Here is a 24,952-nt window from a genome sequence, read left to right on the forward strand (position 1 = left end):
TGAGGACAAAAAATAATGTATTCCATTTTGGAACAAGATTGTAACATAACAAAATGTGGAAAAAAAAGTGAAGCGCTGTGAATACTCTCCGGATGCACTGTATATTTCAGAGCTGGGCAAATATTTTGACTCGGGGGCCACATTGAGAAAAAAATATGTGTCTGGGGGGGGGTCAATGTGCATGTGTGTATAAATTATATATACCGTATTTTTCGGAGTATAAGTTGCTCCGGAGTATAAGTCGCACCGGCCAAAAATGCATAATAAAGAAGGAAAAAAACATATAAGTCGCACTGGAGTATAAGTCGCATTTTTTGGGGAAATTTATTTGATAAAACCCAACACCAAGACAAGAATAGACATTTGAAAGGCAATTTAAAATAAATAAAGAATAGTGAACTACAGGCTGAATAAGTGTATGTTATATGAGGCATAAATAACCAACTGAGAACGTGCTTGGTATGTTAACGTAACATATTATGGTAAGAGTCATTCAAATAACTATAACATATAGAACATGCTATACGTTTACCAAACAATCTGTCACTCCTAATTGCTAGATTCCATGAAATCTTATACGTCTAGTCTCTTACGTGAATGAGCTAAATAATATTATTTGATATTTTACGGTAATGTGTTAATAATTTCACACATAAGTCGCTCCTGAGTATAAGTCGCACCCCCGGCCAAACTATGAAAAAAACTGCGACTTATAGTCCGAAAAATACGGTACACATTTAGCTGTAAAAATCTGCTGTACAGTATGTGTGTTTGGGTCCCTTTTTTTTTTACAGGAACACTAATACCAAAAGTCACAATGTCCAAAAGAGATCTAAAAAAGTTATGACAGACCACCTCAAAAAAAAGGAATGGAATTTTACAGTTTTTTACGAAATGGGACACCCAAAATGTACATTAGTGAATTTGTGAATTATATTTATATGGCGCTTTTCTCTAGTGATTCAAAGTGCTTTACATTGTGAAACCCAATATCTAAGTTACATTTTTAAATCGGTGTGGGTGGCACTGGGAGCGGGTGGGTAAAGTGTCTTGCCCAAGGACACAACGACAGTGACTAGGATGGCAGAAGCGGGGATTGAACTTGGAACCTACTCAGTGGCCTAGTGGTTAGAGTGTCCGCCCTGAGATCGGTAGGTTGTGAGTTCAAACCCCGGCCGAGTCATACCAAAGACTAGAAAAATGGGACCCATTACCTCCCTGCTTGGCACTCAGCATCAAAGGTTGGAATTGGGGGTTAAATCACCAAAAATGCTGCCCACTGCTCCCCTCACCTCCCTGGGGGTGAACAAGGGTGATGGGTCACATGCAGATGACAAATTTCACCACACCTAGTGTGTGTGTGACAATCATTGGTACTTTAACTTTAACTTAACTTTCAAGTTGCTGGCACGTCCACTCTACCAACCGAGCAATACCGCCCCATTAGAATAAATAAAGTGGAATTAACAATATTAACTATGAACAATAAAACACTGAATATTAACGACATATGAACATCGCTCCTCTTTTACTTCTCAGACCAGCTCCTTCATAGACATCTTTTACAATCAAGCAAAACACAACAAAAATGTAACAAACAAAAAAATATGAACGCAAAGGGTAATAAACACCTAAAATATGTTACATGTTATCACTTTTATGCAGACATTTGTCGTACAAATTTCCTTCCGCATCTGTTCCTGACACATGTTTCGGGCTGGCTGCTCAGAAAACAAACGCCGCTCAATCTGTTTTGTTTCTCGTCCGAGCTGCTGTGACGTAGATTACCGTAATAACTCCTATAACACTCAAAAGCGCAGATTTCAACCATTGAAATACTTTCTATAATTCAAGACTTACGGTCATTTAAAATATATGCACATCATAATGGCGGCTACAGTTTTGATGTTAAAGGTCTAAAAAAATAATGTAGAACGTCCAGCGGGCCGGATTGAAAATCTTAATGGGTCGCATATTTTGCCCAGGTCTGGTATATTTGGTCGACGATAGAGCTTTTAAAACTATTGCTAGCAGCTAATGTCTTCCCACAGTGCGAAGCAACTTCCAAAGGCTGAAATATACTCTCGCGTCACGTAGCTTGGGTCTCTCCTTGATTCGTCAATAGCTCTTCCGTGGGGGCCGGCGCGTAACTTGTAATTCTCCTCCGAAACACTAAGCGGCAGTGTCTCCTGAAGGAGCAACCACAGCTGGAGTTAACTCGATATTTACCTTCAACATCAAAATCTTTGTTGGCACTGGAACTACCGTATTTTTCGGACTATAAGTCGCAGTTTTTTTTATAGATTGGCCGGGGGTGCGACTTATACTCAGGAGCGACTTATGTGTGAAATTATTAACAAATTACCGTAAAATATCAAATAATATTATTTAGCTCATTCACGTAAGAGACTAGACGCAGTGTTTCCCACACATTCATTTATTTGTGGCGGCTCGCCACGAAAGAATTAAGGCCGCCACAAATAGATTTTTCGGCTTTTTTTTATTTTTTATTTTTATTTATTTATTTTTATTTTTGTCCTGTCCAGCTTCTCAGGCAAATCATATAGTTGATGTAGATGCCCATATCGACTGTTCAGATTTACTTTACAAAAGAGAAGTGTAGGATCAAGATTTTTGGAGCTCTTTGTTCAGTGGATCAGATGTTTGATGAAGCTTTGTGTCTATCTACCACCACTACTGTTTTCTGTTTATTTGTTACTGACTGTGGCAGGACACCTCTGCCTCTGTTTCACTTTATGTTGCTGGTAAATAATATGGTTGTAGTAGTAGGCTAAAGTTAAATTATTTAGTATGCGCTAATTAAAGGGCCAGAGCTTTAAGAGACATTTCAGCTTTTATATTTTTATAAGATATATTTTTTGTAAGAACCACAATTAATAAATATATTTCAGTGAATAACTTATTGTTCAAATCTGTATATAAATATGTACATAAAGTGTTGTAATTATATTGTAAAATGGATGGATGGATGGATGGACGTTTAAAACAAAACTGTTATTAATTAGTAAGTATACATTTTTTGAGCCTTTTTAGAGAAAATCATATCATTGTAGTACATTATGCAAATTACTCGATGATGCCATGGTGACCACGCCCATAGCCACGCCCATAGCCACGCCCATAGCCACGCCACCACCACCACAGGTTTCTTGGCAGTTTATGGGAAACACTGTAGATGTATAAGATTTCATGGGATCTAGCGATTAGGACAGATTGTTTGGTAAACGTATAGCATGTTCTATATGTTATAGTTATTTGAATGACTCTTACCATAATATGTTACGTTAACATACCAGGCACGTTCTCAGTTGGTTATTTATGCGTCATATAACGTACACTTATTCAGCCTGTTGTTCACTATTCTTTATTTATTTTTAATTGCCTTTCAAATGTCTATTCTTGGTGTTGGGTTTTATCAAATAATTTTCCCCAAAAAATGCTACTTATACTCCAGTGCGACTTGTATGTTTTTTTTCCTTCTTTATTATGCATTTTCGGGCGGTGCGACTTATACTCCGGAGCGACTTATACTCCGAAAAAATACGGTAATCATTCAAAAACAACAGTTTACTTTTGATGGATGTTTTACTCATAAACCAAAGGAAAAGACGTGTGTGACCCCTAAATTAGTCACGGCGGAGGATGGGCGAATTTGCAACGCTATTCTGTCGTTTGGGACATGAGACAATTGCTTGGATTTCACTGACGCCTCGTCCCACCCGTTAAATATGCGTGGTGGTCAAGCTAGCTCTGTTCTCAATGGGTACTCGGCGCCATTTAGCCTTTCTCTAACAAAAAAGGCCCTATATGCTTGGGTTGTTTTCGGCTGTGCGAACTGTTCAAATCGCGAAAAGGATAAACACTTCTTCAGAGTTCCTCGAGAGGTAATCAAGAAGGACGGAAGAGTGCAAGATTTTACGAAACAATGATGAGAAAAGCAGCTCACACTCCAGTTCAAGGGAGCAGAGTCGAAGATTGCATGAGTTTGCAGTGATCACTTTGTTAATGGTTTGTTTGGTATACTTTTTATGTTTATTATTTCCCATTTAAGTATTATCTTGATATTATTTCTTAAACACATGTTCGCTACGAGTGTTTCGAATCACACCAACTCGGCAAGTGTAAATAAAATCCAATCAAATCAAATCCTAAAAGGGTTAAGTTTTTACCGAAGGCAGCAATCATAAAGGAACCTTTCAGCCCATATGCAATGTTGACATCTATAGATATATTTTGATAAAGACCGGGAAAAACGCGCTACTCGTAAACGGCGCGTGCAACAACTCATTTAGACGTGAAGTTAAATCATGAAATGCAACCTTACCTGAGCAAAAACGATGCATGTTTATCTTAGAGTCTTGATATCAATTACCTTGACCCAGCCACACACAAAGAAGTTGTAGACCTCCATGCTTTTCCAAGTTTTCATCTGTTTTGTAGTGTAGAATGGCGTCTGGAGCACAATAGTTCCATATGTCTGGGAGAACACACCGGTGTATAATCCTTGATATCACTCGACAAATCTTTTTTTGATTAAGCACTGGGATGTATTCCATTGCATTGTTAGATTTCTTTGCTCGTATATGCTTTTTTTCAGGAAGATTTAAGCAACTTTTGTACTCAGATAGTTTGTGCGCTGCTGGCTTCACGATAGCCGTCTTGGCTTGATTGACCACCACTGGTTTTTACTTCCGGGAAGAAGTCACATGACGGAATGCAAGCAATAGAGAGCTATGTAATTGAAAATGAACAAAAAGTTAAATAACTATTGTAACAACCTGCTGTGCTTACTGTTTATCTTCATGTGTTATTGATGTTCAGAGCTCCTATGTTCATGAACATGCCGAGCCTGAAAGATGATTGACGGAGAATGAGGAAGGCTTGTGTGTGTGTGCACAAAAACAAATATGTGTCGGAATTGAACTTATGGTTAGCACAATCTAGGCAATAAAAGTTAAAAAGAGTGTCGTACTTGGTGTGACTTCTTCTGGACAAAACAACACAACAAGCTAGAAAATGACACATTCAGTATTTATTTTTAGATCGCACGAGATATATACACAATATCAGTTTGCTTTATCTCATGCAATAATTTGTGCATTTCAAGCACAATGTCTGCTCTCCTTTGATAAGGGACAGTCCTTTGCAAAAACTGACCAATCACAGCTATGTGGTCTGCGTCGCCGCTGACGCAAAGTTATATCTTTTTGGCGGTGCCCGTCAGGATCTACGGGAGGAGCAAGACAGCGTCACTTACGCAAATTACGTGACGCTAGAGCAGGAGTCTGCAACCCGCGGCTCTGGAGCCACATGCGGCTCTTTCACGCCACCGCCGTGGCTCCCTTTGGCTTTGAAACAAAATGTCAACAAATAATGGTTACTTAATTAATTACATTTATTTAGTTATTTTTAATCTAACAGTTGTTATTTTGGAGAGTTCTGGTATCTTATCATATAATAATAAAACATTTTGATGTATTGTCAATCGAAGGTAGGTAGGTAGGTAGGTCTTTATTGTCATTGCACAAGTACAATGAAACTTCGTTTTCAGCACAAACCCGTTCAAAATTAGACAAACAGTGTACAGGATGACAGACCAGGAACGCTGATGGGTCGCCACAAGGCGGGGTGTAAAAGATGGGAAAAAGGTAAAACGCTAGGGGGATGAGTAAAAAAATACAATCTAGACTGGGCTGCTAAGGGGGCCCAGTCTGGAGTGGGAAAAAACCTCCATAGCAAAGCACATATACATATTACAACATACATCTCGAGACTTGCAACAGAGGGGAGGGAGTGGGGGCTACGGTGGCAGGCTGCAGCTCCTCTGGCGCTGCCCAGCCGTATGATTCGCGTATGTCACAGCCCCTGTGCGTCATCTCTTGCTGCCAAGCAATTGTATTGTTTTTAGCGGTCAACCCCTGGTAAGCTAGCAATGGACAGATCAAAAAAGAGAAACGTTTCTGATGAAAATAGAACATTTAATGCTTCATGGACAGATTAATTTGCTTTCATTGATGACGAGGTTGTTCTTTTCACTTTTTAGTCAAATGAAATATGCCGCAGTTGTATGCCTTCAGAATATTGGCGCGACTTGAGTAGTGTATTTTTTTCGAATGTTCGTAATATTTGGTGATTTGCTTATACCCAGAAATAAAATTTGAATCGTTGTCAAGTGTTTGATTTCATAAATTCGATAGCATATGTGTAACGAAACTATAAGTGGTGTTATCGTCATTTTAGGAATCGACCAGAGTTTGCAGCTCTAGTTGGGTTTTATTTGGGGGGAAATGGGCTCAAATGGCTCTTTGTATGCTGAAGGTTGCCGACCCCTGCGCTAGAGTATACTAGGCTTAAGTCAGCAAAGCTTGCTTCCATGTTGGCAAATAAACTGTTTCGTATCATCACTGGAAGTTAATGTATGGCTAAACATGCTATTGGAGAATATGCTAATTACTAAGCTAGAGCTCTTGAATGTAAACACATTTGGATATATAAAATGTTGACAGTAATGATACGAAGTGTAGTATCAGTATATAGTGTTTAGATCAAAATATTTTTTATTATCTCAAAAGCTTTTGTCGTTTATTTTGTTGTTTACAAACTCAGTAAATAAGTTCCTTGACACATTAGGGCAAAAAGCAAAGGATTCAAATCAGATCCATCTATACATCTTTCTACCGCTTGTCCCTTCGGGGTCACGTAGGGTGCTGGAGCCTATCTCAGCTGCATTCGGGGGGTAGGCGGGGTACACCGATCCAATGGTAGGAAATAATGTATATGCTTAATTGATATTGTTACACCGCCAACCTGTGTTTTTGTCTGATTATGGCCAATACTGCCCCTGTAACTACTTGGCATTGGCTGGATACCCAAATGTAAAGTATCCAAACAACAGAAGAATAAAGTGCTTATTATAGTTTAACAGTGGGACTTTCCTAGTTGAATTAAGGTTAAGAAAATAAGAAGAAGAAGAAAACAGAAGTGTAGATAGAATCATGTTACAACAGAAGTGACGCAATATGTTGCCACAGACGTCAGCAGCCAAATTAGGAGCCTTTGTAACACGTTTTAAAATGGTTGTATTGTCATTTAAATACCAAATAATATATTGTGATATACAGTATAAGCGGTAGAAAGTGGATGGATATATTGTTTTCGCTTTATAGATTTTAACCTACATCGCCATTCTCTAAAAAAAAGTTCAGTGGTCATGCTAATAACACAAATGCACATGAGCATTGCACATTTTTCTAATCAAAAAAAGGAATTTAATATAGAGCTTCCAATGAGAGGCAAAATCTCTGTTCAGTTTTCAGTTCAGTTCAGTTTCAATTTATTTGGAACATGCATACGATACAATGTAATGCATCACACATTTCCAGTTGTTTCATTACAGCACGGCCGAAAAGGAGTAGGAAGTAGCAGAGCCTATTTAATCCTACCCCTTTTCATACCATAGAAATTTTATCCAATTTCCTTGTTCTCTGCAACAGTTTAATGAACAAATAAATACTATACCATAGTAAGCAAACAAATATTAAATACATAAATAATCTTTGTCTCAATAAAAAAATATATATACTTCTGTCAATAAATATGTGGCATATCATTGCATGTAAATAAACAAACTCCAACATTTGAGATCGATAAAGTTCAAACTTAAAGCTTCTGTCTCTAATAAAATACATCTGCAAAACAAAATGTAGCATTGAGAGATCCTTATAGTTTTATTTGGTGGATAAAAACAGGCTTTTCTGCACCACACGACGTGCATAGCAGGCTCATACGTGTTACTTTGTGTAAATGAGCTGATTTTTAGCTGGAGTTTATGTTCTTGTTCGCCTCGTAAAGAAATGCATTTCCCGCACTCGGCTGGATGCTTCGGTTTCAGATGCTGGATGAACTAACTTTGCAGCTTGCAGTCGTTAGTTCCACCCCTGCTGCCGCAAATCTAAACCACTGACGACACTTCTCTCTTCTTTGGAACAATCGTCTCGCTCTCGTTTGCGTTAGCATTACCCTCCCCCCTCCACATCCCACCTCCCCGGATTGTAAATAATCAAATGTAATTAATCAAATGTGTATATACTTGTTCTTATGCTTTCTGAACTCACTGTGTCCACTGCTCGCTGTACATATCCTACCAAGTCAGACCTACACTGTTTCAAATTCCATTTCTCTGATTATGCAATTGTTGATGACTGAAGTGCTGATATCATCCTTCGCCCCTCCTCATCCCACCACCCGGATTGTAAATAATGTAAATAATTAAATGTATATACTGTACTTTGATGATACTTGATCATTTCGCGATATTGCCATATTTTTGCTGAAAGGATTTAGTAGAGAACATCGACGATAAAGTTCGCAACTTTTGGTCGCTGATAAAAAAAGCTTTGCCTGTACCGGAAGTAGCGTGACGTCACAGGTTGAAAGGCTCCTCACATTTCCCCATTGTTTACACCAGCAGCGAGAGCGATTCGGACCGAGAAAGCGACGATTACCCAGTTAATTTGAGCCAGGATGAAAGATTTGTGGATGAGGAACGTGAGAGTGAAGGACTAGAGTACAGTGCAGGACGTATCTTTTTTCGCTTTGACCGTAACTTAGGTACAAGGGCTCATTGGATTCCACACTCTCTCCTTTTTCTATTGTGGATCACGGATTTGTATTTTAAACCACCTCGGGTACTATATCCTCTTGAAAATGAGAGTCAAGAACGCGAAATGGACATTCACAGTGACTTTTATCTCCACGACAATACATTGGTGAAGCACTTTAGCTACGGAGCTAACGTGATAGCATCGTGCTTAAATGCAGATAGAAACAAAATAAATAAGCCCCTGGCTGGAAGGATAGACAGAAGATCAACAATACTACTATGAGGAGACACCGAACCAAACACTGGACCTGTAACTACACGGTTAATGCTGTGCCGCCTGTCGAAGCCTAGCAATGCTGTTGCTAACGACGCCATTGAAGCTAACTTAGCTACAGGACCTCGTCAGAGCTATGATAAAAACATTATCTCTCCACCTACGCCAGCCCTCATCTGCTCATCAACACCCGTGCTCACCTGCGTTCCAGCGATCGACGGCGCGACAAAGGACTTCACCCGATCATCGATGCGGTCGGCGGCTAGCGTCTGATAGCGCTTCTGCTATCCTCAAAGTCCTCCTGGTTGTGTTGCTGCAGCCAGCCGCTAATACACCGATCCCACCTACAGCTTTCTTCTTTGCAGTCTCCATTGTTCATTAAACAAATTGCAAAAGATTCACCAGCACAGATGTCCAGAATACTGTGGAATTTTGCGATGAAAACAGAGCTGTTTGTATTGGGATACAATGTGTCCGAATACTTCCGTTTCAACCATTGATGTCCCGCGCAAACGTCATCATACATAGACGTTTTCAACCGAAAGTTTCGCGGGAAATTTAAAATTGCACTTTATAAGTTAACCCGGCCGTATTGGCATGTGTTGCAATGTTAAGATTTCATCATTGATATATAAACTATCAGACTGCGTGGTCCAGGGGTCACCAACCTTTTTGAAACCAAGGGCTACTTCTTGGGTACTGATTAATGCGAAGGGCTACCAGATAGATACACACTTAAATAAATTGCCAGAAGTAGCCAATTTGCTCAATTTACCTTTAACTCTGTTATTATTAATAATTAATGATATTTATCTTTGTGGAAACACTGATCATCTTAATGATTTCTCACAATAAATGTATATAGAAACAGATAAATATCAATTTGCAACACTTTATTTTTATAATTTCTCTATAAGTGCACATTTTTCAAATTTAACATTTTCAAATGATCACTTCTAAGACAGTCTTGTGAAATCACAATATCCCATTTTAACTAGCTAGCCACTAACATTTTTTAAGAAATCATGAATTACTTTGCACCATGTTTGTACAAATAATAACTCATGTAAAATACAAAAGTAAACTCTCAAATTTTTAAATCATGTCACACTTTGAACTGGACACCAAATCTGTTATCTGTTTCTTTGTCAGTTAGTGGGAAGCCTGGCATTGCATGCTGTTAACTAGTGTGTTGTACTCTGGTGTGTAACTTGACACTGCAACTCTGAGTGAGTCTTGCAGATGTGCATCAGTGAGGCGTGTTCTGTGTTTGTTCTTGATGAAGTTCATGTCAGAAAAGGCTGATTCACAAAGATAAGATTTTTCCTCATTGTTTGCGGAACCTTCTTAATCTTTTGGACATATTTTCACAGCAATCTGGCCTTAAGCTTAATTATGATAAATGTAAAATGTTAAGGATCGGAAATCTAAAGGGAACGTCCTTTCGAATGGAATGCAAAGTGTTTTGTTTATAAATTATATGCAATCTGTTGTGTTCCCTAATTTTTTTTCTGTGTACATGAATGAAGGTGTGTGTTGCTGAGTCCGACTTGGACATTATCTGGACTGGGCCTGGTTTTAAAAACCCTTTAAAAAAATCTAATTTCATTGACAACCTGGTCTGTTGAAGATAAGGCCCTTTTTTTAAAAAATAAAATAAAATAAGATAAATAAATAAAAAACATTTTCTTGGATAAAAAGAAAGTAAAACAATATAAAAATAATTACATAAAAAATAGTAATTAATGAAAATGTTAGTGGACCAGCAGCCTATACAATCATGTGTGCTTCAGGGACTGTGTCCCTTGCAGATGTGTTGTCTATGTTGTGGGAACCAGAATATTGGTAGCAGAAAGAAATAACCCCTTTTGTGTGGATGAGTGTGCATGGGGGAGGTTATTTGGGTTGATGCACTGATTGAAAGTGTATCTTGTGTTTTTTCTATGTAGATTTAATTTAAAAAAAAAAAAAAAAAAACGTTTTTTTTTTTTTTACATTTTTTTTTTTTTTTTTTTAGAACAGGCCCGCGGGCGACTCATCTGGTCCTTACGGGCGACCTGGTGCCCGCGGGCACCGCGTTGGTGACCACTGGCGTGGTCGGTAGTAGTGGGTTTCAGTAGGCCTTTAACTTGTGTGATGACTGTATTATGCTGATAGTATATATTTGTACCATGAATTGATTTACTTGGACCCCGACTTAAACAAGTTGAAAAACGTATTCGGGTGTTACCATTTAGTGGTCAATTGTACGGAATATGTACTGCACTGTGCAATCTACTAATAAAAGTTTCAATCAATCAATCAATTAGCCGTGTTGTGCTATGCGTGTGTGTGGATCTTCCCTAAGGAAATATGGAGGTGGAAGCTCCGGGGGGGGAAAAATATGCCGGCGCAAAAATGGAAAAAACATTGATGGTTTTATTTTTTAAATTGCCTGCAACAAAAAAACTCAAATTTATTGATAAAATAGTTTTCTTGCCCAAGCCTGAATAAAGATATTGTCATTTGGACGTCTTGCTGAGAAAGTAGATGTCAAAAGTTGCCCTTTTGTGTCTCAAAAGCGTGATACAGTCCTTGTATCGCTGGGATGTCCGAAGTGCATATATCAGTATATAATTACTACCAAACTATTACACAAGTATACTTTCTTTCTCATTTGTTTCTGCATATTGTTGATCTACATGTCTCTATTTCAGCAACTCCACCCTAAAAGAGAGCCTGGATGAGTGTATGGAGGCCTTGGATCTCTTCCTGAACAACCACTTCACTGAGAGTCTGGAGAAACTGCGGTCAAAGTAAAGCCTAAAGTTGACGTCTAACTTGGAATACAATTGTGCACATTCCTTTGTTTTTGTAGGTGGTCCTTTGTTTTGGCCCCAGTCGATGCGTAGATCAGGTGTGGACTGTCCAGTACCTCATGTTAGCTGCGATACAAGTGCAGCTCAGGCAAGATTCCGTGCTCCAGGATATTCAGTGTTTGCTAAAGCTGACGCCTGAGGTGTGACTGTTTCAACAGCCAGAGAAAGGCAGCCCTGCTAAATAAACACAAAGCTGTGAGATGGTAGCAGCAGTGTAAGGCTTTTAAAGATCCTAAAAATTAAAGGTACTCGGGGGAAAATACCCCTGGTGAAAAAGTTTCAAACAAAGACTCTTACTACTAGAATGACACACATGACCGGAGACTCGGTATACGTCAATTCTGGTTGAATCAGCGTCAGACTGTACACTTCTTGCGTATGCTTTAATTGTGCCACTGAAATTCATGTGTACTGCTGTTAAAATGCTTGAAATAGTAAAAAAATAATCTTGGTCTTCACCAGAATATCTTCCCTGGCTGAAATATGACTTGTATTATCTCCGCTAAGCACAAAAGCAGCAGGTATATTGTTTTGATTGTTTGTTTAGTTTGTTGAATAGCAGAATCACACAAAAAACGACTAATATTCAGGGCTGTCTTTGAATACCGGTAGTCAAAGACTCAACGATCCGATTTGAAGGAGTCTGATTTGACTATCAACGTCGCAGTCGAATCGTCGGACATTAAACCCCCCTCTACCCCCCCGTGAGAGAGAGGCGAGTGGAGTGGCTTCTAAGGCCCCCTGTGGGTGTTTTTGGAAGATAGCTCGATTGTGTTCATTGTGTCGTCATTAGATAATCGTAAAATATAGTTGTGTGCAGACAAATAGTTTTGAGAGAGTAAGAGATCACTCTTGCCTGCTTACAGGTAAGAGTGATATACCGGTATACGACATTTGTAAAGTTGCAAAGGACTTAAAGTTAGTATTATTTGCAGATGATACCACTGAGTTTTGTTCAGGACAGAACACACAAAAGATAATACAAACGATAACAGAAGAAATGAACAAATTAAAAAGATGGTTTGACAAAAACAGACTATTTTTGAATCTCAGTAAAACTAAAATAAGGCTATTTGGTAACAGTAGAAGAGAAAGTCAAACACAAATACAAATAGACGGAGTAGACATTGAAAGGGTAAAAGAAAACACATTTGTGCGTGTAATAATAGATGATAAAATGAAGTGGAAACCTCATGTAAAAAAATGTACAACATAAAGTAGTAAGAAACACATCAATGATGAATAAAAGAAAACATGTTTTGGACCAAATATCACTTCATATTCTTTACTGCTCACTAGTGTTACCATATCTGAGTTATTGTGTAGAAATAAGGGGAAACAACTACAAATGTGCGCTTCATTCACTAACTGTGTTACAAAAAAGATCAATTAAAATAATACACAATGTTGGATATAGAGAACATACAAACCCTTTATTTATTGAATCACAAATAGTGAAATTCAACGATTTGGTGCATTTGCAAACAGCTAAAATGATGTACAAAGCAAACTATAACCTGCTAGCCAAGAATGTGCAACAATTCTTCTCAACAAAAGAGGATAAATACAACCTTAGAGGAAAATCTAATTTAAAACATTTGTATGCAAGTACAACACTTAAAACCTTTAGCATACCTGTATGTTGAATTCAATTATGGAATTAAGCAAAGAAATCAAACAAAGCACCAATATGATTCAGTTTAAGAGACTGTTCAAACTACAAGTGTTCACAAAGTACACAACAATAATTATGATGAACATCTTGAACCCTTTTTTTTTAGGTAAAGATTATTTATGTATTTAATATTTGTTTACTTATATTATTTATGTATTTATTCACTGTTCTGTTACAGAGAACAATGAAATGGGATACAATTGCTATGGTATGAAATGGGGTAGCATTAAATAAGCTCAGCTTCTTCCTACTCCTTTTTGGACGTGCTGTAATGAAACAACTGGAAATATGTGATGCATTACTTTGTATCGTATGCATGTTACAAATAAACTGATCCTGAACTGAACTGAACAGTTTTTGGCTGTCACCACAGCCTTTCTCAGAGCGGACGTTACTTCCTGATGTGACGTGTCTAAAAACAACTCTGACTCATCTTTTACACTCTAAAATCTATTTGTCTGCACTGTTATATCCTTTACTAATAGTGAATATTTCTTAATGTGGGGCATGGGACTCGTCTTGACACGCTGCGCCACAGTGGTCAAAACTGGACACGGCGAGCGGGGAGGTGTCGCTCTCCTTCCACATCTTCACATACGGAAACTTTATGACTTTTACATCCTATATTTAGTCAAATTTGATGTCTTCTTGGTGCTGCACCAGAGCTGAGCACCTCGCAAAACTATCTGATCTGTATCAATCAATCAAGCACAATTTATTTACTGTATATAGCCCTTAATCACAAGGGCAACATTAATAGATAATGTGAGAGTCCAGTCCACCGGAAAGCCAACAGATGGTCGTAAGGGGATCTTCTTCCATGGAGACACTTCGGCAATGCAGAGACGAGTAGTTTGCCCCGGGTCCTGACTTGGATGAGCTAGCACCTATTCCAGACTGGTACACTACCGTTCAAAAGTTTGGGGTCACATTGAAATGTCCTTATTTTTTAAGGAAAAGCACTGTACTTTTCAATGAAAATAACTTTAAACTAGTCTTAACTTTAAAAAAATACACTCTATACATTGCTAATGTGGTAAATGACTATTCTAGCTGCAAATGTCTGGTTTTTGGTGAAATATCTACATAGGTGTATAGAGGCCCATTTCCAGCAACTATCACTCCAGTGTTCTAATGGTTTGCTCATTGGCTCAGAAGGCTAATTGATGATTAGAAAACCCTTGTGCAATCATGTTCACACATATGAAAACAGTTTAGCTCGTTACAGAAGCTACAAAACTGACCTTCCTTTGAGCAGATTGAGTTTCTGGAGCATCACATTTGTGGGGTCAATTAAACGCTCAAAATGGCCAGAAAAAGAAAACTTTCATCTGAAACTCGACAGTCTATTCTTGTTCTTAGAAATGAAGGCTATTCCACAAAATTGTTTGGGTGACCCCAAACTTTTGAACGGTAGTGTACCTCTCCAGAAAGGATCTGTGACCACCTGGTACCAGGAGAGGGGAGACAGAGCAGAAAATAAAAGTGACAGGTCAACTGGTCTAAAGAGGATCTATCCAAAAGCTAGAGTATAAAAATGAATTCTTACATACGTCACATACTGTCGCGTCTGCAACGTTATACACCCTCACAGAGCAGAGAGGTAGCAGAGAGGAATGTGCCATAGGTAAAGTTAGCTGTGGCAGCAAACTTCTGTGGCAGGTGCAAGCGGAGTGGTAATACGAGAGAGAGAAAGATGCGAATCTGGCAACAAATGGAGGAAGAAGAATTAATTCCCAAGAAAAACAGCACGGGGTCCATCGTCTGGCCGTGGTTTGGCTTCAAGTGGGAAGATGTTGAACAGACAACCGTAATATGTCAAGTATGCGGCAAAAGCGTTGCTACAAAAAGTAGCAGCGCTGCTAATTTGTACCATGATTTGAAAAGTCACCCGCTGGAGAATGAAGAGTGCTTGAAACTCCGCATGTCAACATCTCGGCCGGTGCCACAACCAACAAAATGTCGAAGCAACCAGCACATCACCACCATTTCCAGATCAACACCATATGAAAAAAATTGTGAAAAACAGGAGATAACGTCTGCAGGAACCTGCCACATAGTGAAGGACATACACCATTTTGTTTCCTATTATGCAGCTCATTTTTATTTGACAGTTATTGAAATATCTTGTGTGACATCATGCACAAAAGTGCACTTTATTTGTTTTACACTTTTGTAGCGGCGTTCTGCACAAAAAGTGCACTTTAATTTAGTGTTGTTTTGATATCTCATCTTAGTGACATCATGCACAAAAGTGCACTAATAGCTTGTTTTAAAATGTCTGACAATCTTGCACTTTCTGTTTTCAAATTACAAACCCCGTTTCCATATGAGTTGGGAAATTGTGTTAGATGTAAATATAAACGGAATACAATGATTTGCAAATCATTTTCAACCCATATTCAGTTGAATATGCTACAAAGACAACATATTTGATGTTCAAACTCATAAACATTTTTTTTTGCAAATAATCATTAACTTTAGAATTTGATGCCAGCAACACGTGACAAAGAAGTTGGGAAAGGTGGCAATAAATACTGATAAAGTTGAGGAATGCTCATCAAACACTTATTTGGAACATCCCACAGGTGAACAGGTGGGTGCCATGATTGGGTATAAAAGTAGATTCCATGAAATGCTCAGTGATTCACAAACAACGATGGGGCGAGGGTCACCACTTTGTCAACAAATGCGTGAGCAAATTTTTGAACAGTTTAAGAAAAACCTTTCTCATCCATTTATTGCAAGGAATTTAGGGATTTCACCATCTACGGTCCGTAATATCATCAAAGTGTTCAGAGAATCTGGAGAAATCACTGCACGTAAGCAGCTAAGCCCGTGACCTTCAGTCCCTCAGGCTGTACTGCATCAACAAGCGACATCAGTGTGTAAAGGATATCACCATATGGGCTCAGGAACACTTCAGAAACCCGCTGTCAGTAACTACAGTTGGTCGCTACATCTGTAAGTGCAAGTTAAAACTCTCCTATGCAAGGCGAAAACCGTTTATCAACAACACCCAGAAACGCCGTCGGCTTCGCTGGGCCTGAGTTCATCTAAGATGGACTGATACAAAGTGGAAAAGTGTTCTGTGGTCTGACGAGTCCACATTTCAAATTGTTTTTGGAAACTGTGGACGTCGTGTCCTCTGGACCAAAGAGGAAAAGAACCATCCGGATTGTTCTAGGCGCAAAGTTGAAAAGCCAGCATCTGTGATGGTATGGGGGTGTATTAGTGCCCAAGACATGGGTAACTTACACATCTGTGAAGGCGCCACTAATGCTGAAAGGTACATACAGGTTTTGGAGCAACATATGTTGCCATCCAAGCAACGTTACCATGAACGCCCCTGCTTATTTCAGCAAGACAATGGCAAGCCACGTGTTACATCAACGTGGCTTCATAGTAAAAGAGTGTGGGTACTAGACTGGCCTGCCTGTAGTCCAGACCTGTCTCCCATTGAAAATGTGTGGCGCATTCTGAAGCCTAAAATACCACAACGGAGACCCCCGGACTGTTGAACAACTTAAGCTGTACATCAAGCAAGAATGGGAAAAAATTCCACCTGAGAAGCTTAAAAAATGTGTCCCTATCAGTTCCCAAACGTTTACTGAGTGTTGTTAAAAGGAAAGGCCATGTAACACAGTGGTGAACATGCCCTTTCCCAACTACTTTGGCACGTGTTGCAGCCATGAAATTCTAAGTTAATTATTATTTGCAAAAAAAAAAAAAAGTTTATGAGTTTGAACATCAAATATGTTGTCTTTGTAGTGCATTCAATTGAATATGGGTTGAAAAGGATTTGCAAATCATTGTATTCCGTTTATATTTACATCTAACACAATTTCCCAACTTATATGGAAACAGGGTTTGTACATGAATGTTTGTGCCATTGTTTAATAACTGTTTGATAAATACAGTTTTGGTAAATTTACTAAGTTGTGATTTCCCTCTTTGCATGAAAGTTTAAAATTAGCATATATTACTGCAGTATGAACAAGAATGTTTTAATGTAGACACATAGAATCATCATACTGCTGTGATTATATGCATCAAGTGTTCATTCAAGGCTAAGGCAAAATATGGAGATATATATCGTGTATCGTGACATGGCCTAAGAATATCGAGATATTAATAAAAGGCCATATCGCCCAGCCCTAGTGTGAATCCATTAAGTTTGGTGCTTATCTCAACTTTTGTGAGTGGAATGTATTGTTTTTTTATTGTTTGTATTACCTTTAAGTCAAAATGGGTGCACCCCCCTCCCTGTCCCAAGAATGAAAAATGGTACGTTGGTGTCTACTGCCACATTCTTGTGACTGCACAACACTATGAGGTCGTACAGGTCCATCACTCCACATTGTTTTGATACTTTTGTTACCAGTTAAACCTTGCTGGGGGTCTGCACTCTACTTTACAACAAGTTAAAATAGGAAAGTGTTAACATGTTTTCTTTTCAATTGTTTTGTGCGACGTCCTTGATGAATTGAACTGTCGGTCTGAGTACGAGTGTGAGCGTTTGTCTCTTAATGTGCCTTGTGATTGATTGTCTGCTGACCAGTCCAAGGTGTCGTCTTTAACCCACTAAGATAGGCCCCAGCTGTCTGCAACCCTGTGTTAGAAAATTGATTTATAGTCTATGATTTCCTGCAGGGTGATATTTACTGTATGAATCTTTCCCGTTTAGAGTGGACGAGAGTATGTACCATGCTCTTATTTACGCCACGGTGCTGGAAATGCAGGCCATGATGACTTTCCAGCATGAAGACATTTGCAATGCAGGAGCGACTATGAAGACGGCACAGGAGCTCTGTCAGAGGTCAGCTGTCTCCTCAATTCAAATTAATGTGTGTGCATTTGTGGAAACCAGTGCCACCCACACTGGTTTAATTGTAACTTAGAAATTGTGTTTCACTGTGTAAAGTGCTTTGAGTCACAAGAGAAAAGTGCTATATAAATATCTGTGTACATTTATCCATTTGTTTTTAATACTTACTAGTAATAATTGTATTTTTCTTAAAGCACAGACCAGGAATGGCAACCATAAATCATGAAACATTTAATATAATGTCAATAAAGCTTTTTATTATATTCTAACTTAATACTTGATTATGGCAGACTATATGTAGAATGGAAAATTGTAAATTGTTCTTTGAGTGCTACAACAAAAGCCCAATGTGTTTAATGCCTTTTAATTTATATTTTAACCTTCTAAAATAGTTCTTTGAGGCAATAGGAAACGTATGTTAATTGTACTGTAAGATTTTATGTTAAAATAAAGCCAATTTTCTGTAGTTCCCTTTAGTTTGAAAAGTATCAAAGTATCGATATACAAACCCCGTTCCCATATGAGTTGGGAAATTGTGTTGGATGTAAATATAAACGGAATACAATGATTTGCAAATCATTTTCAACCCATATTCAGTTGAATATGCTACACACACAACATATTTGATGTTCAAACTGATAAACATTTTTTATTTTGCAAATAATCATTAACTTTAGAATTTGATGCCAGCAACACGTGACAAAGAAGTTGGGAAAGGTGGCAATAAATACTGATAAAGTTGAGGAATGCTCATCAAACACTTATTTGGAACATCCCACAGGTGAACAGTCAAATTGGGAACAGGTGGGTGCCATGATTGGGTATAAAAGTAGATTCCATGAAATGCTCAGTCATTCACAAACAAGGATGGGGCGAGGGTCACCACTTTGTCAACAAATGCATGAGCAAATTGTTGAACAGTTTAAGAAAAACCTTTCTCAACCAGCTATTGCAAGGAATTTAGGGATTTCACCATCTACGGTCCGTAATATCATCAAAGGGTTCAGAGAATCTGGAGAAATCACTGCACGTAACAGCTAAGCCCGTGACCTTCGATCCCTCAGGCCGTACGGCATCAACAAGCGACATCAGTGTGTAAAGGATATCACCACATGGGCTCAGGAACACTTCAGAAACCCACTGTCAGTAACTACAGTTAGTCGCTACATCTGTAAGTGCAAGTTAAAACTCTCCTATGCAAGGCGAAAACCGTTTATCAACAACACCCAGAAACGCCGTCGGCTTCACTGGGCCTGAGCTCATCTAAGATGGACTGATACAAAGTGGAAAAGTGTTCTGTGGTCTGACGAGTCCACATTTCAAATTGTTTTTGGACGTCTGGGGACGTCGTGTCCTCCGGACCAAAGAGGAAAAGAACCATCCGGATTGTTATAGGCGCAAAGTGTAAAAGCCAGCATCTGTGATGGTATGGGGGTGTATTAGTGCCCAAGACATGGGTAACTTACACATCTGTGAAGGCGCCATTAATGCTGAAAGGTACATACAGGTTTTGGAGCAACATATGTTGCCATCCAAATAACGTTACCATGGACGCCCCTGCTTATTTCAGCAAGACAATGCCAAGGCACGTGTTGCATCAACGTGGCTTCATAGTAAAAGAGTGTGGGTACTAGACTGGCCTGCCTGTAGTCCAGACCTGTCTCCCATTGAAAATGTGTGGCGCATTATGAAGCCTAAAATACCACAACGGAGACCCCCGGACTGTTGAACAACTTAAGCTGTACATCAAGCAAGAATGGGAAAGAATTCCACCTGAGAAGCTTAAAAAATGTGTCTCCTCAGTTCCCAAACGTTTACTGAGTGTTGTTAAAAGGAAAGGCCATGTAACACCGTGGTGAACATGCCCTTTCCCAACTACTTTGGCACGTGTTGCAGCCATGAAATTCGAAGTTAATTATTATTTGCAAAAAAAAAAAAAAGTTTATGAGTTTGAACATCAAATATCTTGTCTTTGTAGTGCATTCAATTGAATATGAGTTGAAAATGATTTGCAAATCATTGTATTCCGTTTATATTTACATCTAACACAATTTCCCAACTCATATGGAAACAGGGTTTGTACACCACCATGTTGCTGAACACGCTATAATTCTTTGAGTGTTGGGTTTCAGCAGCACAGGCGTGCATTCGCTCTTAAATAATGTTCCCAGGGCTCTGTGTACCTGCAGGCTGGTTTTAAAGAGAAGTCATTGTACGTCCAAAGCAGGGTTTTGGCAACCCAAAACGTTGAAAGAGCCATATTGGACCAAAAATACAAAAAACGAATCTGTCTGGAGCCGCAAAAAATTAAAAGCCTTATAAGTCTTATAATGAAGGCAACACATGACGTAAGTGTCTATATTAGCTATAATAGCCTACTATCAAAATGACTATGTGTTGCAGGCTGAAGCAAATCTTCGTTGACAGAAATGTTGAAATGTAATATTTATTCTACACATTTTTGACAACATTAGAAACCTTTAGTAAATCACAGGCTACTCAGAAGGTGAGATAACTCCTGGAAATTGCTGGCTTTTAATGGCCAAAGGTATAAATGTGTGTCTCCAAGTTAAAGGAAACAGGCTGTCTTCTTCTAATGGATTTATTACAATCTTTGGCAAGCTAGGTAACGTTTGCTGTGGTCTGGAACAACATGGCACACTATCAGAAATGCAGCCTATATTACATACAGATAATGTGTCATGAGACATTCAAAACTAAATTAAATGCAAAGAGGGTAAAAGTAAAGGATATTAAAAGAGCTCAAATATACCTACAACAGAGGCATAATGATGCAATATGTACATACAGCTTGCCTAAGTAGCATGTTAGCATTGATTAGCTTGCAGTCGTGCACTGTCCAAATATGCCTGATTAGCACTCCAACAAGTCAATAACATCAACAAAGCGCACCATTGTGCATTCACGCACAGCATAAAACGTTTGGTGGACAAAATGAGACAAAGAAGGAGTGGAAGATTTTACATGTAAACAAACTGTTGCGTTTGTTTGTATTTTTACCCCCATCTTTTTCCATTTTTAATCCTTTTAAAAAAAAATGCTCCAGGGAGCCACTAGGGCAGCACTAAAGTATATCAAAATAACACTTAACAGAGGGGTAATGCCACCAAGTCAGCTAATGCTGCTTTTTCCAGGCTTCTGATTGGACAAAATGTGCATGACAGCAGGTGTACGTGTTTGTGTGTAGACATAGACAGTTTTTAAACTACACTTAGACTTAGACAAACTTTAATGATCCACAAGGGAAATTGTTCCACACAGTAGCTCAGTTACAAAGGATGGAAAGGATAAGGATGGAAAACAAAAGGTATAAAGTAGACTAAAAATGTGTGGATGGAGATTGTTTTTTACCCCAAATACAGTACAGGCCAAAAGTTTGGACACACCTTCTCATGCACAACACAACTGATGGTCCCAACCCCATTGATAAAGCAAGAAATTCCACTGATCAACCCTAAAAAGGCACACCTGTGAAGTGTAAACCATTTCAGGTGACTACCTCTTGAAGCTCATGGAAAGAATGCCAAGAGTGTGCAAAGCAGTAATCAGAGCCAAGGGTGGGTATTTTGAAGAAACTAGAATATAAAACATGTTTTCAGTTATTTCACCTTTTTTTGTACATAACTCCACCCCGAAAGGGACAAGCGGTAGAAAATGGATGGATGGAACTCCGCATGTGTTCATTCATAGTTTGGATGCCTTCAGTGACAATCTCCAATAGTCATGAAAATAAAGAAAACCCATTCAATGAGAAGGTGTGTCCAAACTTTTGGCCTGTACTGTATGTGTTTTTGAAACTCTCTGTGTTGGTGTGGACATGGCCTCATACACATACTTTCATCTAATGTTTCAGGTTCCGGCGGAAATCCCAGGGTTTAGTAAACAAGTCAGCGGGCGAGCCACTCACTGAAGGTAAAAACAAAAATTCCACTTCACCTCCCCACTTTTAATTAAAATGGGGAAAATTGTTTAGTCAATAATTATGGACATAACCTATTTAAGCGTTGCTTCACATTTGCACTTGTTTGTAGTGATTGGTTTTGTGAAGAACTTTGGACACTTTTTAAGGCAGGCCTGGGCAATTATTTTGACTCGGGGGCCAAATTTTGAGAAAAAAATGTGTCCGGGGGCCTGTATATCTATTTTTAGGAACACTAATACAAAACCTCACAATAATGTCTGATTGAATACTAAAAACTTAATGACAGAAAACGGAATGGAATTTTAATTTTTTTTACTGAATGAGACACCCAGAATTTTTTAGACTTAGACTTAGACTTCCTTTTTATTGTCATTCAAATTTGAACTTTACAGCACAGATAAGAACAAAATTTCGTTACATAAGCTCATGGTAGTGCAGGATAAAAAAGCAATAAGGTGCATATATAAATAAATAAATATATATAAATAATATATAAATATATATATAAAATAAATAAATAAAAATAAATATATATAAATAAATAAATAGATTACTGTACAGATAAATATATTGCACTTTTTCACATGCGTCCACGTTTATGGATGTATGTTATATTGTCTTTTTTTTTTTTTTACTCATCTTTTGTACATGAAAATAAAGAATGTGGGATTTACAATATTAACTATGAAGCATAAAACACTGAATATTGACAACATATGAACGTCACACCCCTTCTCCATCCACATATTTTACAATCAAGCGAAACGCAACAAAAATGCAACAAACAGCGAAATACGAACGCGAAGGGTAAAAAAAAAAAACACCTAAAATTTGATATATCACTAAGCTTTAGAACTTTGTTGTAAAAATCTCCCTCTGCGTCTGTCCCTGACACCCGCATTTCAGGCTGGCCGCTCTGGAAACACTCTGTGGAAACAAACCACACCCACACTGCTTGGTGCCTCGTCTGAGCTGTTGTGACTTGGATTACCATAGTAACTAATTAGATTACTATAGTAACTAGTATATCATGCAAAAGCGCAGATTCCAACCATTGAAATACTTTGTATAGTTCAAGACTCACGGTCATTTGAAAACATCACTGCACTTCATAATGGCAGCTACACTTTCCATCTTAAAGATCTAAAAAAATTATTTGGGAATGTCCGGCGGGCCAAATTGAAAAGCTTAACTGGCTGTATGTGGCCCCTGGGCCTTAATTTGCCCAGGTTTGTTTTAAGGTGTGTTCGGGCCAAATTGTTTTGGTGGCCACATTTCCAACAAGCTAAGGACTGGGGGACTGGACTTCTCCCTTCACTATCAGTCTTATTTCGTACATTCCAGAGAACCAGCGTCTTCTACTGTACAGTTGACATTTGATTTTGGTCTATTCATTTTGTCAGATGTACAGAGTGCTCAGCTGTTTTTACGGATCTTCTGAAAAACACTGAGTCCCTCAGAAGTTTTTAGAACCAAACTCGTGAGCCACCAGTTGAATAGCCCAAGTGATGAATAAGAGAGGACCTACAATGAAAACTTTAGAAACACCACTAATGTAACTAAAGAAGTTGGACGAATGACTACTGACTGCATCTGAAGTAAACAGGCTACAGCAACACCTTACAGGGTTTCCCCTTAACGTATTTGATTGTGGCGGTGCGCCACGGCAACATATTAGCCGCTACACCTAACAAAAGTAATATTTTAGCGCCCAGAAGAAGACACACAATGTCCGACGCTCTTTTTTTTTAGCTTTTATTGCCAATTTTATGCTAACAACAGGCCCAATTCCAATTGCCAACTTTATGCTAACAACAGGCCCAATTCCAATTGTGAATTTTATGCTAACGACAGGCCCAATTCCAATTGCCACTGTTATGCTAACAACAGGCCCAATTCCAATTGCCAATTTTATGCTAACAAAGGGCCCAATTCCAATTGCCAATTTTATGCTAACAGGCCCAATTCCAATTGCCAATTTTATGCTAACAACGGGCCCAATTCCAATTGCCAACTTTATGCTAACAACGGGCCCAATTCCAATTGTCAATTTTATGCTAACAACGGGCTCAATTCCAATTGCCACCTTTATGCTAACAACGGGCCCAATTCCAATTGCCAACTTTATGCTAACAACTGGTCGAATTCCAATTGCCAATCTTATGCTAACAACGGGCCCAATTCCAATTGCCAATTTTATGCTGACAACAGGCCCAATTCCAACCGCCAATTTTATGCTAACAATGGGCCCAATTTGAATTGCCAATTTTATGCTAACAACAGACCCAATTCCATTTGCCAACTTTATGCTAACAACGGGCCCAATTCCAATTGCCAACTTTATGCTAACAACGGGCCCAATTCCAATTGTCAATTTTATGCTAACAACGGGCCCAATTCCAATTGCCACTTTTATGTTAACAACAGGCCCAATTCCAATTGCCAACTTTATGCTAACAACGGGCCCAATTCCAATTGCCACCTTTATGTTAACAACGGGCCCAATTCCAATTGTCACCTTTATGTTAACAACGGGCCCAATTCCAATTGCCAACTTTATGCTAACAACGGGCCCAATTCCAATTGCCAACTTTATGCTAACAATTGGCCAAATTCCAATTGCCAATCTTATGCTAATAACGGGCCCAATTCCAATTGCCAACTTTATGCTGACAACAGGCCCAATTCCAACTGCCAATTTTATGCTAACAACAGGCCCAACTCCAACTGCCAATTTTATGCTAACAACAG

General features: G+C 38.7%; 1 protein-coding gene across 2 annotated transcripts in view; it reads left to right on the forward strand.

Moving 5' to 3' along the window:
- Positions 1–24,952, forward strand: part of zgc:158403 (tetratricopeptide repeat protein 39A) — a 70,848-nt gene that overhangs the window by 13,648 nt on the left and 32,248 nt on the right. For both annotated transcript variants that reach the window (XM_062036848.1, XM_062036849.1), the window contains exons 3-5: positions 11,594–11,692; positions 18,118–18,249; positions 22,133–22,191. In XM_062036848.1, the coding sequence (XP_061892832.1) occupies positions 11,594–11,692; positions 18,118–18,249; positions 22,133–22,191 (290 nt within the window). The remainder of the gene's footprint in view (positions 1–11,593; positions 11,693–18,117; positions 18,250–22,132; positions 22,192–24,952) is intronic.

The sequence above is a fragment of the Entelurus aequoreus genome, linkage group LG25 (assembly GCF_033978785.1).
Source record: "Entelurus aequoreus isolate RoL-2023_Sb linkage group LG25, RoL_Eaeq_v1.1, whole genome shotgun sequence".
Taxonomy (NCBI): Eukaryota; Metazoa; Chordata; class Actinopteri; order Syngnathiformes; family Syngnathidae; genus Entelurus; species Entelurus aequoreus.